General features: G+C 37.5%; 1 protein-coding gene across 2 annotated transcripts in view; it reads left to right on the forward strand.

Moving 5' to 3' along the window:
* Positions 1–18,760, forward strand: part of VPS37A (VPS37A subunit of ESCRT-I) — a 45,183-nt gene that overhangs the window by 4,144 nt on the left and 22,279 nt on the right. For both annotated transcript variants that reach the window (XM_027598941.2, XM_027598940.2), the window contains exons 2-3: positions 16,672–16,746; positions 18,633–18,747. In XM_027598941.2, coding sequence (XP_027454742.1) covers positions 16,672–16,746; positions 18,633–18,747 — 190 coding nt within the window. The remainder of the gene's footprint in view (positions 1–16,671; positions 16,747–18,632; positions 18,748–18,760) is intronic.

Raw genomic sequence — 18,760 nt, forward strand, 5'->3', positions numbered from 1 at the left:
GGAGACTCCGATGTACCATTAACTGGCAGGGCAACATAACCTTAATAGGCCTTAGGACCCCTGAAGTAAGAGGATTAATCGCTTGATGTCTTATTGCCCTGCCCAACTGTGAAAGTTTGTGTTGCTTTCTCAGGTTCCTGGATGTGAGCACTCTCTTAGAGATAAAAGACAAAATGAATTTGAGCAACAGAAATGGAAGTCAGCAAAAAATTATTGCCCTTAGGAAAAGCAGCATGGCCTAGGTGAATGAAAGCTTTGTAGTCAGACTGACCTGGATTTTAAGTTGGCTCAAACACAACGATAGCAATGTGACCTTTTGTCAAGTTACTCAAATTCTCTGAGCCTCCAGTTCCCATTTGTAAATTCAGGAATTGTGATTCCTATCATGAAAGATTGTTAATGTTGGAGTGATATTTATGAGCATTTATTAGAGTACCTGGCACATAGTAAGCATATGACAAATTATATTCCTTCTTTCCACTGCATAGAATCAATATGCATGGAACCTTTGCCTCCTAGCCTACGTGCTTCAGCCCAGCTGCTTCTTTGTGAATCCCTCACGAGCTCACCTGCAGCTCATTTGCCTCTGGCAGGAATACTTCTGACTTGCCATTCAGTAAGCAAGTCCACTTCAGCTAGTTTCCTCACAAATGTACCTGTTTTGAAGGATTTTAGATATAATACGTGTAAAGAAACTAGTAGGTACTTGGTAAATAGCAGTTATTTTTGTTTCTTTAAAATAATGGTGCCAATCTGCATAGTCTTTAAAAATTGTTTTGGAATTTTCTTTTGCTGTCGGTCCCTGGATACCATTATTCATTCTGATTGCCCAAACCTTTAGCCTTATAACTTCCTTGGAGAGTCTGCTACGGTATAGTTGTCTACTGTATAGCTGTTAAGTTTAACACCTTGTTCACAGTTAATAAAACTTTCTTCTCTAAACTCATGGGTTTCTGAGTAAGCCTAAATTCCATAATTTTTTTTCTATAGATTTTTTTTTAAAGATTTTATTTATTTGACAGAGAGACCGAGTGAGCACAAGCAGGGGGAGAAGCAGGCTCCCCACAGAGAAGGGGGAGCCCGATGTGGGACTCGATCCCAGGACCCGGGGATCATGACCTGAGCCGAAGACAGTTGCTTAACCAACTGAGCCACCCAGGTGCCCTTTTTCTATAGATTTTATTGTTGGCTCAAAAGGACTCATACACAAAGATGGTAACACAACAAATTTGCAATGAGAAGATATGTGTATGTGTTTTTTTAACCTGTTCAATATTACATATTTTTTTAAAACATGGATCCATTGCTGGCATTTATACTTTTGAGATTTTTCATTAAAATATCCAAATTTGTAGAGCAGTTTTAGATTCACTACAAAATTAAGTAGCAGGTTTAGAGATTTCCCATATAGCCACTGCCCCCTGCAAATTTTCTTTTAAAATAGAAATATCTGGAAGATCTGACAACAGTTCTTCCACAAAGCAGCATTTGCTTTGACTGAAAAGTAGCTGCCTCATTTATACTGGGCTTTCCTTTCTCCATTTTCCCAGTTTGCGGTTACTCCCTTTTGTGATACAAGCAACAGTATGTTATCTTTTATAGGTATTTGAGAGTAAAACTTCTTTGTGGAAGGAAATCACCTTAACTTGTTGCAATAAAAAAGCCTACAAGAAGTTGCTATGCCTATTGAAGTTATAGAAATCTACAAAATGTCAACACTGTGACTCTATAAAGGGACATTGCACTCTTAGAATGAACTTTAAAATTATGTATGTCAAACAGTCCCATAATTAAGTGGATCTTAATTTGATACATTAAATCATATAGTCCATTTATAACCCGTGATTAAAAATTACAATTGTAGAGTATATGACATAAGTCATATTACCATTTAAGAAAATTTTTCCTGTGTAGATCATAACAGCTCAAGTACTCTCTCTAGTTAATTTTCCCTTAAAGTATCCCTTAGTAGTATCAGTCCATACTTGCTTAAAAGAATTAACCACACAAGCGGTCATTTCTCCATTGCTAGTTTAATCCAGCCACATGTACTCTTCCCCTCCTGCCCCTTAAGTCCTTCCAAGCCATCTACTGTCTGCTACCTAAGCCAAAAACCTGGTCATTTTGTTTCTCTTCAGTCCATCCCTACTACCACTGGGCTCTTAACTATTTTCTCTGCCTTCAGCCTTAATTTTTTTTTCCACGTGGCCACCAGAGTAATCATTTTAAAATTCAAATATGAACGTGTATTCCTTTCAGTGGTTTCTTAACTCTTGCCCAGAAAAGCCCAGCCTCCTTAGCTTAATGGCCTGGTTTTCACAGAAGACGGTGATGCGACTAATGGAAAGTGTCAACAGACTGTTAAAAAACAAAATTCAGCAGTTAAATTTGAAGATCTAGTTGGCTTTATTTACTGATTCATGAATTGGATGGCATCACATCTAGCAAGTAGAGGGGAGCTCCAAGGAGTTGTGCGAAATGGAAGGTTTTTGTAGGAAGGAGAGTGGGGCAAGGAAGTTATTAGCAAAAGGAAAGAACTGTTCTTTGTTCCAGGTAAAGTCACCCTCCCTTGGGGGAAGGGCAAGGAGTTTTATTGGATTATTTATCTTCTTTTTGGGGGACGGAGAGGGCCCATATGACAGATACTTCATTGGTGCTGATCAGGAATTTTCTGGAGGCAAGGTGACTTGGCATCAGAAGCTCCATTTTGGGCCTTTGGTTTTCTTTTTAACAATTACTCCCCTTTTGATCAGACTCTCAGCTTAACTAAGAGATGTGGTCAAAATTTAAGGAATTAGCACCACTCTCAGCTGTGGCTCTGAAGTTACCCAAGTTTTTGTTGTTCCTTTTTATGACATCCATAGGTCATGACTTTTTTGCTTAACACCTTGATATTGTAACCCAAAACTGGGTTCACCTCTTGGTGGGCATCATCAAAAGACACAACCATGCCAAAGAGTGGAAAAGGAAAAATTTTACTTGCAACAGGTAAGGAAAACACCAGGGGTATTTCCCAAAGCAGTGTCTCTCCGAACAACAAAAATAGGGAAGTTTTGAGCTAAGGGTACATGCATATTGGTGGAGGGACTTGTCAAAGGAGAGAGTTCAGTACAGAATTAGGGCAAAAGTCATCCTAAGTTGACAGAGTCTAAGTTCCTAGTTGATTGAAGTTATTAGGAGGGCCAGCAAGGGTCAGCATCATTAATTCTCTGGCTCCAGTTAGTCGGTGTCTGAGTGCTGGCGGCGGGGAGCAAATCCTGCAAAAAAAGAAAAGACTTAAGAATGCACCTTAGGTCAACTTTCACTTTTGAACCAGCGCTGGGAGTTTCACCATTGATTTATTGTCTCTGATATGGTTGGGCTATTTCCTGGCCTGGTAGAGAAGGTTGCTTTTTGCATTCCTTTTTGCTTCCTTAAAATCCGTAACTCCTGAGGTTTTTGCATTCCTTTGCAATTCCCGTGGCTTCTAGGCAGTTCTGCAAGAAGTGCTCTTGGTCACGTAGAGCCAGTTGATGGGGGCATAGGTCATAAAAATAGCTGGGGGCCTAAAATGACTTTTGTTGTGTTCCCAAAGCTATGCCTCATCTTCCTTTTTCTGGGGACTTTTAGCCATATCTGCCTACAGTGTTCACAGGTCACAGAAGTGGGTTATTCTCTTCACTTTGCCTGCAAGGTTCTGGTCTTGGAGACCATCCACTTGGTAGTTAGCAGCTGCAAATACACATTTAAAGTTTTTGAAAGGATACAGGATAAAGTTTTGAAAGGATACTAGAGAGATTTTTATGATAACCCTAAACGGGATAATTCCCAGTTTTTGGAGTGCACTTTGGAGCCATGGTCCCTAAGACCCAAACCAGTCAAAGAAAGACCCTGTTGAAGGAGACACTCTTTTAAGGCAAGTGGTTTGCTCAGTGATTTTTATATAATTGAGTTTCAACTACCCCAGAAGTATTAATCCACAAGCAAACAGCAGGTGATGTTGGTCATAGCAGATAACCTTACTCAGCTAAAAGATAATCATGGGCTATCCTATTGTCAAGAACTTTGGGCGGGGCGGGGGGCGGGGGAGAACTTTAGCCAGATAATGTAAGGGTTTTTACTGGACAGCTATTGCTTTAGCAGTGGATTCTGCAATTTCAGGAATTAAGAAATTCCTGATCATAATCTCATTTACCTTTGTGCCTAACCAGGGTGGTAGGGACCTGCCAAAAGGAGTAAACGCTAAATCATGAGAGTCTCCTGGTAGGTCCTTTCTAACTCAACAGTGTAAACTCAGGAGAGTCAACCATTGAAATGTCTTAATTTTGCTTGCAAAACACTAGCCTGAAATGAAAGTTTTCCCTAAATTCCAGAGGTTACTCCCTTTAGCTGCGGCCAGGGAGATACAGATGAGGGTGTTATCTTTGCAGGCAAATGCCAGAATAAAGGATACAAAAAAAGAAGAGGTTTCATGGTTTCATGTTTAAAGTATGAAGCCTTGATTTGTTGTCTTGTAATTTTAGAAACAGTCTACCTCAATGTCAGCTACATCCTTGTCAATTTGATTCAGAGGTCTCCAGCATCTTCTAGTTCGGAGCAGTGGTCAGGAGCACTTAGTAAGGATCCTCCCAACAAGATTTAAGTGCTGTCTTCCTCTAATATTGGTTTCAGAATACTCAGTCACCAGGCCCTAGACTATAACCAGAGAATTGGGACCTGGGAAGGATTTTTTAGTCTGTTGATGATAGGCTTGAGCATAAAACTTAGACACTTACAGTCGTTGGTCATACTAGCATGAGACACAGGATCAACAGAAGGTTGTATACCGATAGGCATTGGTCTGCCAGTAACTATCTTGTGTGGAGTGAGTGTGTTTTCCAAATGGGGTACTGTCAATAGTCCACAACATCAAAGGCAATACATTAGGTCAGGGAGGTCCAGTAGTTTCAAGTTGGGAAATTTTAAGTTTAAGGATCTCATTAGTTCTCTTGACCTTGTCTGGTTGAGGGTGATAGAGATTGTAATAATTCCAAGAAGTTTGCAGAGTTTTCATGAAGGCTTGTATAATTTGTCCAGTGAAGTGGGTGCCTTGATCACTGACTGGATATTGTGGAAAGTACACCCTAACTGGGAAACATTCCCTTTTTTCTTTGCCACTGGGAGGGCATTAGCCTTGCAACAGGGGAAGGCTTCAACCCATCCAGAAAACATACATACAGTAACAAGAACGTATTGATCACCCACGCTGAGAGGCAGTTGAATGAAATCCAGCTGCAGTGTTCAAAGGGTCCAGAGGGAGATCTGAGGCCTCTTGGGACAAAAATTATTTTTCCAGGGTTATGGACCTGACTGGTAGAAATCTCCCCATCAGTGTTAATTCACAATTTCAGTCATCTTAAATGCACTATGGTGGGTGAAGGAATGCAGAAACTGAAAAATGGTGTTTGCCTGGGAGCTGAGAATTACCAAGCAGCCATCTTTGGTTTCCCATATCCCCAACTCTTCATTTATCTTACAGCCATTACTGACCCATCCTAATTTCTCTGATTCAGGAGAAAACTATTACCTTGTTACAAGGACATCAGGATGGCAAAAATCTGGCAATGTGGGGCCAGTTTTTGTAGAAGTAAAATGAACTTTATGCACATATGCCACAATCTTACAATTACAATATGAGGAAGACATAGTATTATTTCTTGACGATGCTTCCTATGTAATTTAATATATCAAATAAGCCTAATTAGTTTAACGATTTTTTTGGAGTGTTCCAGGGACACTTTTGGAAGCATTCCAAAATTTCTTACAGGTCAAAAAAATTTCATTTAGAATTTAGTTTGGGGAACTTTGTTAAAAATATCAAAAACAGATTTTAAAGTTTGCCTAAATAAGATCACATATCATTATGAAACTTAAAAAATAAAGCTACTTCAACAATCTGTTATCAAAAGCAGACCCCAAGTCCTAAAAAAAACCTTTGTCCTTTTAACAGAGGAAATAAAATTCTGCTTTTGTACCAGCTTACTTTTGGTATTAAAACTTACTCATTTTAATCTTAGTTCTGACCTTTCCAAAGATTTCTTTTTAACAAACTTTACAAGTTTGTTTTTTGTTTTTCACATTCAGATTTTGTCCTGTTCTTGGTCTTTAAACAACCAGCCTCACTTTAGGACAAAATTACTCTTTTTTTCCCTTCAATGAGAAAATGCATCTCCATTCCTTATTCCTTCTCGTACCAAAAACACACATTTTACTTTCTTTCCATAAAAGGTGTTTCCTTTATTTGTAGTAGTTGTAATAACATTAATTAGAATTCTTAACCCTTAGAAATCTTCATTTCTAGTGAAAACTAAGAAGGAGTAGTGAACTGTAATACCAGCATTTTTTAGATTGACAAATTATGAGTACATTTCATAATTTCTAGAAGCATATGCTTTTTTCAGTTTTCCAGTGTAGAATTAACAAACCTAAATATCTTTTAGCTTCTCTGTAATAAACCAAAAGTAAATAAGCCTATGTTCAATAAGAGTATTTTATCTTGCTTGAAAATATTCAATAAATTTCCATCATTTAAAGATTTTATTTTTTATATTACTATGTTTGAGAGAGAGTGTGTGAGAGAGCGCCAGAGGGAAGAGAGGGGCAGGTCAGAGGAAGAAGCAGACTCCTGCCAAGCCAGGAGCCTGATGTGGGGATCTGGGATCATGACCGGAGCTGAAGGCAGTCGCTTAACCCATCACTGAGCCATCCAGGAGCCCACATTTCCATCATTTAATTTAATTTAGCAAGACTCCTAAAATTTCAAGCTAAAGAGATTTGGAAAAAATTTTTAAGCACATATACCATAAAGTATAATTGCTAAAAAGCTTATCTGTAAATTTTTATCCCACTTAAATCTAAATCATTTGCTCCAACAATCATGTTTAGGTTACCCACAAAACTTTATGAGATGTTAGACAAAATCAGCCATGATTCTAAGTTATTTTTGCTGACAAATTATAAGAGATGCAATTAAACTAGTAAATTCAGGTAGAATGAAATTTGTTTATCTGCCTTATATTCAATGTTGATAACTCTAAATGCCTGTTTTAAGTAAACCAATGAATTTAAACTAGCTTTAATTTACTAGAAGATTATCCCAGTACTTGAAAAACATGTGGGTGTTTTTGTTATATTTCTGAGAATTTAATTTATATAAGCAGTTAATTTTCCTTAAGCCAATTAAATAGATCTTTAAGCCAACTAAATTTACAAATTAATTTTAAGAATACCATCTGGCGGTAGAAAATACCATACATTTACTTTATATAGAGAGGCACACATAAACATACAGATACAGACAGAGACCTCATAGGTTATAGCTTTAAATTGGTGCCATGAATTAGGTACAGAAACACAAAACTCACTAGTTATAAAAGAAGCTGCATCTAAGTTTTTCCATATTATTTTTTAATTTTAGGAATAAGTTTTAATATGAAAGTTTGAACTCTTACACTTAAAAAAATTTTTCTTTTAGTATAGTTGACACACAGTGTTACATTAGTTTCAGGTCTACAACAAAATGATTCAGCTTTTCTATACCTTATTCTGTGCTCACTGCAAGTGAAGCTACCATCTGTCACCATATTAACACTTACTACAGAATCATTGACAGTATTTCTTATGCTGTGCCTTTTATTCCCAGGACTTAGTCATTCCATAACTGGAAGCCTGAATCTCCTACTCCCCTTCATGCATTTTACACATACCACCACCCCTCTTCCATCTGCAGCCATTATTTCTGTGTATTTAAAGGTCTGATTCTGCTTTTTGTATGTTTATTCGTTTGTTTTTTAGGTTCTACATATGAGTGAAATCATACGGCATTTATTTTTTTTCAATTTGACTTACTTCATTTACCATAATATCCTCTTGGTCCATCCATGTTGTCTCAAATGGCAAGAACTAATCCTTTTTTATGGCTAATATTCCGTTGCATATGTTACCATATCTTCTTTATCCATTTGTCTACTGATGGACACTTAGGTTGCTTCCATATCTTGGCTACTGTAAAATAATGCTTCAGTAAATAGGGGTGCATATATCTTTTCAAATTAGTGTTTTGTTTTCTTTGGATAAATACCTAGTAGTGGAATTATGGGATCAAATAGGATTCCTATTTTTACTTTTTTGAGGAACCTCCACACTGGTTTCCACAATGGCTGTACCAATTTACATTCCCACCAAAAGTGCATGAGAGTTCCTTTTTCTCCACATCCTCGCCGGTACTTATTTCTTGTCTTTTTGATTTTAGCCATTCTGACAGGTATAAGGTGATAACATATTTGTAAAACAGGTGTAGCTGTTTTTAATTCCTCAAAGAATTAAGTTGCTGCCTAAATGATATCAAAGGCACTCACACCCATCCACCTATGTGTTTTACCCCATCTGGGTACATTTAGCTTAGGGGAGAAGTCTCAAAAAAAAAAAAACAAAAACACCTCTTTTCAGGCTCTGAACATCGGCTTCTAATTTGCCCAGATTTCTGACTACAGAGTTCGTAAATCCTTTCAAGTATCTTGTCAGGTCTCAGCCAGGACATACAGTAAATGTATCTGGCAATTTTAAACAACCTCGTGGACCCTAGCAGCATCCTCAGAGAGGGTGCAAAAGATAATATTTTTATAAGATCAAGAGTCACTCCCAAAATTAGCACTCCCTGTCCCAGGCAGGCTGAAAGCCAAGCCAAATTCTTAGGACCTAAGACCATCAAGAAGGCAGTAGCTATACCTGGGAGACAGAGGATCGATAATCAGTAGTTCTGGATTTGGAAAGGAAGGGAATATTTTATTTTTTTTCCCGCTGTATTAATGGGCTCAGGAGGTAATTTATTTATAAAACCTTTTGAGAATCCTCTGTGGGTTTAAGAAATTATTTAACTGTGGCTGTTAGTTTGGCCTTTAACCCAGGAGTGAAAGATACCTGTAGGGGATTGCCTGCAGCCTGTGGTGGTCTTTATCTTAAAAGGTAACTAATAGTCTCTTCAGAGTCAAAAGACAATTCACATAGAGGATTACTAGAAAGAGTACTCAAATGAAAGAGAGGAGAGCAGTAGGAATTAATGCAGTCTTATATGTTAGTCTTAGTCTTTTGTTTTAGGTACCTTTCTTTTTCATTGTCCTTTTGTCCTTCTGAATAATGAAACTTTGGAATTTTGAAACCTTTTGGTGGCTTCTGCATACCAAATAAAATAGGTATCCCATTCTGTTTAAGAACCCTTGCTTTCAAGTATACTTCTTAAATTATTTCTCTAATTAGAGCATTTACCATAATGGCCATTGTAATTCTAGGTTGATTTTAGTAAGATCTTGCTGTTTAACTAAATACTTGCGACTTCTGGGACTATAGTTTTTAGACATAAAGTAAGCAGGTATGCCAGAAGGTGGCCTGTTCAACTCTGGATATGAAGGACCCCCCCCCCTTTTTTTTTAGTTAAGCCTCTGGGTTTCTCAGAGTCAAACTAAGAGGGACATGCAATGGTGTTGGGAATTGTGGGGCGTTTTGCAGTGTACCTCATTGCAGAGAAATTTTCTTGAAGTTGGTGGGTGACCTAGTGTCAGCTAACCCATTAATGCGACCAACTTATTATATATTATTACCACAGAAGTCTTCTAGAGGTGGCGAGTGCTCTAATAGCCTTTGAATTTAATGCACCCATGCCCACCAGTGTTTGCAGCCTTATTTCTGGGTCCTGAGACTTGGATTATCAGTTAGCCTTTATTTAAAACAATACCACAGACCTCACACTGGACCCAGTCCAACTCAGATCGGACACAGTCTGTTCCCACCCCGGTCTGGTTCTTAAGTCAGACCCCATTCCAACTCCAGCCAGTGGCCACCAACAGTTCCAACGTAAGCTGACCAGCAGACTGTAGTAGATGGAGACTGTGGATTGGAACTAGGGAAAGTACTAAACCAGCAAGTGCCGATCAGGGGGACTGCAGACTACAACTGGAGAAGGGATTCCAGTGTGGAATTGTAAACTGAACCAAGGGCAGAGGACTGGAGCTTTGTTAGAGCCTCTTGTCTATGGAGACTGACTCATTAACCCTGGATTGGAAAACCAATTAGATCCAAGCTCAAATGCAAGAGAGTGGAGCTCAAACCCAGAGGAGCTCTCCAAAGGTCCTTGGAAATGAATGGCAAGACAGTGAACTCAAAAGGGTACACAGAGTGCCATGCCTGTGTTTCTCTTTATCCCCAAAGGCCTTTAGAAGTTCACTTCAGATCCTATTGCTGCCACCAAATCTGTTGAAAAACAAAACCAAGTAAATTTTGAAGATGTAGTTGGCTTCATTAAATGATTCATGAATTGGGTAGCATCTCATCTAGGGAGTAATGGGAGCTCCCAATAGTTGTTTTGTAATGTAAGATTTTTGTAGGAAGGATGGTGGAGCAAGGAAGTTATTAGCAAAATAAAAGAAAGGACTGTACCAGCCAAGGTCACCTTTCCCTAGGGGTGAAGGGTAGGGGGTCTAATTAGGTGGGTTACCACATGGGGGGGTGGGCTGCGGATGGCGAAGGCCCATGTGACAGATCACCTTTTATAGTGCTGTTCTGAAAATTCCTGACGGGCTGGTTAAGACTGCATTTCTAAGGAGGTTGCAGTTAGGTTAGGTATTAAGCCCCAGGGTGTGACTTGGCCTAAGTGTCTCCATTTCGGGCCTCTGTTTTTCTTTTTAACAAGACAGTGAGGATGTGAAGTTACTTTTTTTTGTTGTTTTTTTTATTTTGTTTTTTTATTATTATGTTAATCACCATACATTACATCATTAGTTTTTGATGTAGTGTTCCATGATTCATTGTTTGCATATAACACCCAGTGCTCCATGCAGTACGTGCCCTCTTTAATACCCATCACCGGGCTAACCCATCCTCCCACCCCCCTTCCCCTCTAGAACCCTCAGTTTGTTTCTGAGAGTACATGATTTCTCATGGTTTGTCTCCCCCTCCGATTTCCCCCCTTCATTCTTCCCTTCCTGCTATCTTCTTTTTTTTTTAAACATATAATGTATTATTTGTTTCAGAGGTATAGGTCTGTGATTCAACAGTCTTACACAATTCACAGCGCTCACCATAGCACATAGCCTCCCCAATGTCTATCACCCATCCACCCCATCCCTCCCACCCCAAGTTTTTAATGGCAAAGGATATGGAGACTTTTAGAGACCCAGTGTTATTTCATATCTGAAATTTTTCCCATGGTGTTTCTTCTGTATAGAATGTCTGCTTTATTTTGCTGATTTCTCTTTCCTGCATGTTAACTCTTACTTGACTTTTAAATGTAGTTCAGATATTATTTTATTTCCTGGAAGACCCCACTACCACTCTTGTTGAGGTTAGGTGCTTTCTTCTCTGTTCCTATAGCCCTTTGCACGTCTGTTTTATTATCCTGTGTTCCACACAACACTGTTCAAAGAATACTGTGAAGTACATGGTCCATGTCAAACAGATTAAAAAAAAAAATAAGTGCTTTAGAATTTCCCAAAGCCTTTAATATGCTAAAATGCATCAGTAGTCTCCAAGAAAAGAATATATACTATGAAACATTTTCCAAACAGAGCACCAAACCATTTATTTGAGCTATTTATTTTAAATTTCCAGTGTCTTAATTTTTCATTTTCTTATCAACTGTGTGTGTGTGTGAATGCAAGTGCTATTTTGTTTCTCTGAGGATATCAATTACCCAAATTTAGAGTCTTCTCAATTAACTCTGTTAGCTTAAGTTTTTGTGTGTTGGGCTGCTTGAGTTTAGTGGCTACCTTGCTTGGTTTTCCTTTGTTCACACTTCTTTGATGTGTTCATTTCTGTTTTTGAGATTCCTTGTTGACTTGTTGGTGGATATTTAGCTCTGTTTATCATAGTCTGCCTCTGGTAACGAATGAAAAAGAATGATTTGTTCCGATATGGGACAAGCTGATAGTTGTCTCCTGGAAACAGAGGCTCCATGGAAGTCAGTAGCTTCCTAAGTCTCTGCTCCTTTCAAGGCTACCCAATGTGTTCTTCCGGGTACAGATACTAGTGCCATCTGTTGGTTTGGAACAAGCAGGGAAAAGAGGAGAGTGCTCTATCCTACCTGCTGTTGCACACCTCTTCCCATTCATTACCCTGAGAAATGCTTCTGCCCAGCCTTCCACATTCTTGGTGTGGATTGACTTCCTTCAAGGGCTTCGAGGACCTTCAAACTGCTCCTACTTTGCATTAATCTAATGTTTTGGGTTGTCATCAGTTCCTGTATTTACTTTCTTTTTCTTTCCTTTTTTCCTTATCGCCCTTTTCCTTAAGTCTATTCCCATCTTTTTTTATCTTTTAGAGATTCCTCAGAGTTTGTCTGCTTACTCTTTGCTTTCCAGCACTGTTACAGATTTGGTTGTTTAGTCTTTTGTGATATTTCCTAGAGATTTAGGTGGGAAAGGGAAGTTGTCTAATCTCGAGCTACCATCTTTATTAAAGCACCTGAATCTTTTATTTGCAAGGTTCACCTATAAACATCCCTTGATTTACCCAACACTGGCAAATGCATGCTATCAGTATCTTGAATTGATCTTTTTTAGTCACTTGACTTTTTCTTCATGCTGTGTGTCCCTTCAAAGACCACACATATTTCTGTATTTCTGTTTCCTTGCAAGATGATGGATATTTGGTAGCTGTTTAGTTGAACCAAGTCTTTCTTACTAAACCCAAGCTTACGCAAAATGTGAAGTCGGAAATAAATGATTGTTCTACAAAAGGAATCTTTTAACCATAACTAGTGCCTCTATTGCATCTCAAGGTCAATTTGTTTATAGTTTCAAGGATTATCAAAGAAATGAGGATGCCAATTAATCACACATTCTTTTTTTTTTTTTTAAGATTTTGTTTATTTATTTGACGGAGAGAGACACAGCAGGGAGAGAAGGAACACCAGCAGGGGGAGTGGGAGAGGGAGAAGCAGGCCTCCCGCTAAGCAGGGAGCTGGATGCGGGCGCGATCCCAGGACCCTGGGATCATGACCTGAGCCGAAGGCAGACACTTAATGACTGAGCCACCCAGGCACCCCTAATCACACATTCTGACTAACACAGTTGTCTGTTGTTTCAGCTTTCTTTAATCCCAAATCTGTTCAGTCAATGAGGCAAAACCGTAGTAATTCACTTCTCTCAGAGAACCTAGTACGTGAAAGTATTAACGGAAGGGCATTCCAATTTGCTCTTGTAGTGTGATTACAGTATTACTTTAAAATATGTGTGTGTATTTACATCCAAAATACTACTACCTGTCAGCTCAAAGATAAGGCTGCAAAGAATGTTTATCAAAGTGTGATTTATAATAGTAAAAAAATGGAAACGATCTCAATAATTGGTTAAACAATGTAGTAAAACATTATTTACAGCCATTTAAAAAGGATAATGTAAAATAGCATTTACTGATTCAGAAAAGAGCAAGTTATAAAATTGTATAGACAGTACAATTGTATTTTGTTTTACATAAGGCTGTGAATATAGAAAGATTAGGTGTGTTAGAGGTTATCTTGGGTATATGGCTTCCTGAGTGATTTTTATATCCTTTTTGCTTGTTCTTTTTTTCCCCTCAATGGGAATAAATCATTTTTAGATAAGTTGTGGTTTTTTTTAAGTATTTATTTATATATATATATATTTATTTATTTAGAGAGAGCATGCATGAGCGGGGGTGAGGGGCAGTAAGAGAGGGAGAGAATCTCCAACAGGCTCTACAATGAGTGCGGAGCCCCATGTGGGGCTGGATGTCATAACCCTGAGATCATGACCTGAACAAAAAATCAAGGGTCAGATGTGTAACCAACAGAGCTACCCAGGCGCCCCTAGAATAAGTTTTTTAAAAGTTATTTAAAATAGGGGCGCCTAGGTGACTCAGTTGATTAAGCGACTGCCTTCGGCTCAGGTCATGATCCCAGGGTACTAGGATCCAGCTCCACTGTCAGGCTCCCTGCTGAGTGGGGAGCCAGCCGCCTTCTCTCCCTCCCTCTCTGCCGCTCCCCCTGCCTGTGCTCTCCTGCTCTCTCTGTGTCAAATAAATAAATGAAATCTTTGAAAAATAAAAAATAAAGTTTTAAAAATAGCATAAAATTCAAAATCACATTGTGAATATTCAGGGATTAGTTCTTGTTTTAATTAAGTAAACTGATAGATTAACAGGAGAAAATCATACAAGCTTATTTATTGTAAGTTTTACATGAGATGGATGACTTAAGGAAGCAAAGATCCAAAGAAATAGTTAGACCTGAGTTTTTTGTGCTAGGTTTGATGAAAAGTGTACAGTCATAGAAGAATATGATGGGTTAAGGAATATAAGGTAATTGTAATAATCAAGGGTTCTTACTGTTCTTCTTGGTGTCCCTTTGTCTTTGAGGTAAAGATGCTAGTTGGTATAAGGAGGGCATATTTCACATGAGGATTTCATGATTTGTTTCAGGGAAGAAGTATGAGGTGGGGAGAAGGTTAGAGTAACCTTCCTGCTTCTCCTCTTTTCTCAGACTCCTTCAGCTGAAGGTATTCAAGGTTCTGAAGTGCCATATTTTGCACTTCATATTTCAGTAGCATGGCCTGAACTCCAACAATTGCCATGACTAACTTGTATTGGAATTTGTTAACAAGAGTTCACCTCTCACTAATAGTACAAGTATTGCTTTCAGTTATTTATCATACCTCATTTGTGAAGGAAACTTGTCAAAACCTAATAAATGTCAACACTCTAATTGTAGAGACACTGAAACCACTTCTAGCCAATGATTTAAGTAAAAATTATTTTAGTCGAATTCACTTTGTTTTCTATAAAAATACACTAAAAAACTGAGTTAAAACTTTGGTACTACAAATTTAGACAGGCTCCAGCTTAGATGCATGTTCAGAATGCATATTTGATAATAGCTAACTTGTATTGAACAATTATTATGGCATTTTGTGGAGGGCTTTACGAGTATTCTCTCATTTAATCTTAACAGTTGTTTTAGGTAGATAGCTATTGTTAACATCCCTGTTTTCCATTTGAGAGAGAAGGTTTAGGTTAAGTAATTTGCATATGATCACATAAGTAAATGGTTTAGAGGAAGAATTTGAACCCAGGAAGCCTGACTTAAGAGGTCATAAAATACTTTTAATCATGAAGATGTTCTGTTTAGCTTAGACCTGATGGATGCATGTGTGACCAGTATTCCCTTGAAGCAGTTACACCTAGAGTCCTAAAATAATATAAAGGAATGGAAAACTTAAGCCATTTAATTGATTATGTGGTGTTCCTACAACTGAGGAGGTTGTCAGTATTCTGGTCCAAAACTGAACCCCAAAGAAAACTTCTATAAAACTACGGAAGTCCTAATATTGAATATCTTTTTGAGTCTGTTCTCAGCTGTTTCTTCATCTCCACACTAACCCCATTCCATGGGACGTCAATATAGAGCAGTAGTTGAAGCAGCCAAAAGAACGAAAAGTTAATTATTATGTAAACGGTAGATCTCCCAACAGTATTCATGCTTGAAAAAGTTTCGTGTCTTTTTGAATATTAAGGTTCTTCTCAACCTTAAATCCGGAATACTACTTAACATTTTCCCTTTGGAAAAGCTGTGAATGTTCATTAGAATTTGAAGTGAGCCCCCAAAAGATTTGGTTGCTAGATTATAATTGTAATAATGTATCCCTGTAATTGACAATAAAGTAAATTAAATTCTAAATGTAGAATATTAAAATACAAGGAAATTCTGTTAGTTGGCAATTATATTCAGCTGCTACTGGCCAAGACTCCCAAAATACCGAGTTAAACAGAACTTTTTTTGTCTCACAGAAAAGAAATTCAGTTTGACAATTCCATAGTCATTAAAGACCCAGGCTACTTCTTTCTTTCTGCTTAGCTCTTCCTAGTGTATGACTTCTATTCTCAGGGTCACTCATGGTCCAGGATGGCTGTTAGAAGTGCAGCTATCAGGTAGAGGCAGGAGAGGAGGACTCATACTAGTTTTTTGTGTCCCCTTCTAGTTGCTTTCCTAATAATTCTATCCCACAGCCTCCCTGTATCTATCTTATTGGCTAGAACGTAAGTCTGTAGCAACAGCTAGCTGCAAAAAAGGCTAGGTCATTGCTCCTCAGAGTAAAATCAGACTTTTCTTACTGAGGAAGAAGGGGAGGTTATTTGTTTCCGGAAAGCAGCCAGCAGTCTCTGTCATGAAACTGTAGGAGACATCTCATCCAGGCTTTTAAGTTTAACTTATTAAGACCCAGACCTCCCTAGCTGTCTATATAGCTGGGTAGTGGCAGTGTTCCAATCAGAACCCAGATGTCTTGCTGACTTGTATTAACCAGAGGGATAACAATTGCTTCTGTTAATGTTGAATTAGGTAAAGTGATAGTAAATCAATCTAGCATTAATACGAGAGTTTTTCTTATCCACTTTACCTCGACATCTTATCCCCATTCTACCACTTTCCCCCAACACACACGCACTTGGATATCTCAGAATATTATTGCCTGATTTGATAAATCTTTCTATGATCATTTTTCCCTCAAGATACAAGTTATATTGGCTATCTAGATTGGGCGATTAAAATTAATAGTTTTAGTAGGCTCTAAAAACATTTAACATTCTTTTTAACATTAATGGTTTTATAACTTCAAGTGAATTTTTCTCTCAAATTTTCTCCTACAGTATAGCTGAAATACAGAAAGATGTGGAATACAGGTTGCCATTCACCGTAAACAACCTGACAATTAATATTAATATGTGAGTAGAATTGTATCCTATATTTTTATGTACTAGTACTTTTAAAAATCTTTTCATTATTTTGTTTCTTAGTTATTAGAAGTAAATTGTTTAAAGTGAACTTATTTAAAATATTACCTTTCTAGTAACTATAAATTATTAAAGTCACATAATTTCATGAAACAAAAGTTTTTTAAAGACATCATGGTAAAGTGTATTGCTGTAAGAAAGAAGCTGTTATACAAGAAGAAATGCAATATAAAGATGTAATAATAATATTTAGTACTGTCATTGTTTTTATTGATTTGCACTGAAGTCTTAGCTGGAGGTAGGCTAAAAGAAAGGCTGAAAATGATGACAAACAGTCAAAGGGATCATGTATGGAAAACTATTAGAGATATATTTACCCCTACCTTAGAAACAAGTGAAAATATTCTAGTCTTCAGCAATAGATATACTATATCAACCAGACAGTTCAGGGCTGAATTTGATCTACTAATTAAAGAAAAAAATTAAGTTAAAAATTATAATCAGGAGGTTATTTAAGAGGAAAGATTAGACAAAGTGATGGCTGAAGTACCCATTTAATTCTAAGTGTGATTATTAGTCTTTAGCATGAAAGTATTAAGTTATTACCTCAAATTGCATTAGGTGGCTGTGTCCTAGAGTAGGTGTTTGGGTGAGATAAGAAGCACCTAACTTGAAGACAGGAACCATGGCTTATTCATCTTCATATTCTCATTGTCTAGCATAATGCCTGCACAGAGAAGGCCTTATTAAATCCTAGTTGAATAAGTGAATGAAAGTGTGAATGTATAATAGTGCCAAGCATTATGCTGTGTTATCTTGATATAAGAGCTTTGTGAATCCTCACAACAGGGCTACAAATTGGGTAAATTACAGACACATAAGTAGTGAATAGCATAGTCAGGATACAAACCAGATTGGTTGGGCTCCAAAGGCCAATCATTGTCTTTTTTTTTTTTTTTTTTTACCAAACTAGGCTAACATCTTTAACTATATAAATGAAGTAGTTTTATCTCCATCAAATGCCCTAGGAAGGGCTAAGTAGGAGAAGCCAAACAGGACCCACTTCTCTTCTTGACAGTGCTGCCAAACAAATCGTTTTTCAGAGCCAACGGGAACACAGAGACAGTTTTAAAGGGTCATATTCTTCTGAGTTTAGAGAGATTTAGAAATCAGAGTTCCATATCCAGTAAAATCCATTTAAGACTTCAATCCTGAATTTGAAATTTGTGGTAGTTCATAAAGGTTAAGATTTTCACCTTTTTTTTTTTTTTTGTATTGAGAATTTACTGTTCTTTACTTGAAACCATGTGATTGACAGACTTGGGAGAGTTCTATCAATGAGGACCATTAGAGCCTTATAGAACCAAGGCATAATGACAGCTACAGTGTTTTAACCATAGTGCTTTTGCTTTTGTCTACACACTCTTCAAAAATTCAGTAGATGGTGTAATAATTCTTGGCAGCATTTCATAAGTAGGAAAACTGCAAGAAAATCATATGGCCAGAACCTGTGGCCCAATAGTCAGACTGGTTACTATGGGTCACCTGTTACAAATACCTGATCTGATTTTATCTGAGATTTTGCATAGCTTAGTATATTGTGTTTGAAAGCAATTAACTGACATGGTGTGAAGAATATCTTATAACTCAGGTATCCATATTCCACAGTAAAGTTTTTACTGAATTGAATTGCTTTATAGTCTTGTTGCTAAAGTATATCCTTTTGTGTATTTTCGATCAACAACCATAATAGAGCACTTACTACTGTGAATAATTACTCTAAATGAAAGCATGAAAATTTAATTTGCTTTTAACTTTGTGTTAGAATTATGACTATATAACACTTGTGTTTTTTCCATCTGTTCTACATTTAACAGATTGCTCCCTCCACAGTTTCCTCAGGAAAAACCAGTGATCAGTGTTTATCCACCAATACGACATCACTTAATGGATAAACAAGGGGTGTATGTTACCTCTCCATTAGTAAACAATGTATGTATATAGT

Source organism: Zalophus californianus, chromosome 2 (assembly GCF_009762305.2).
Source record: "Zalophus californianus isolate mZalCal1 chromosome 2, mZalCal1.pri.v2, whole genome shotgun sequence".
Taxonomy (NCBI): Eukaryota; Metazoa; Chordata; class Mammalia; order Carnivora; family Otariidae; genus Zalophus; species Zalophus californianus.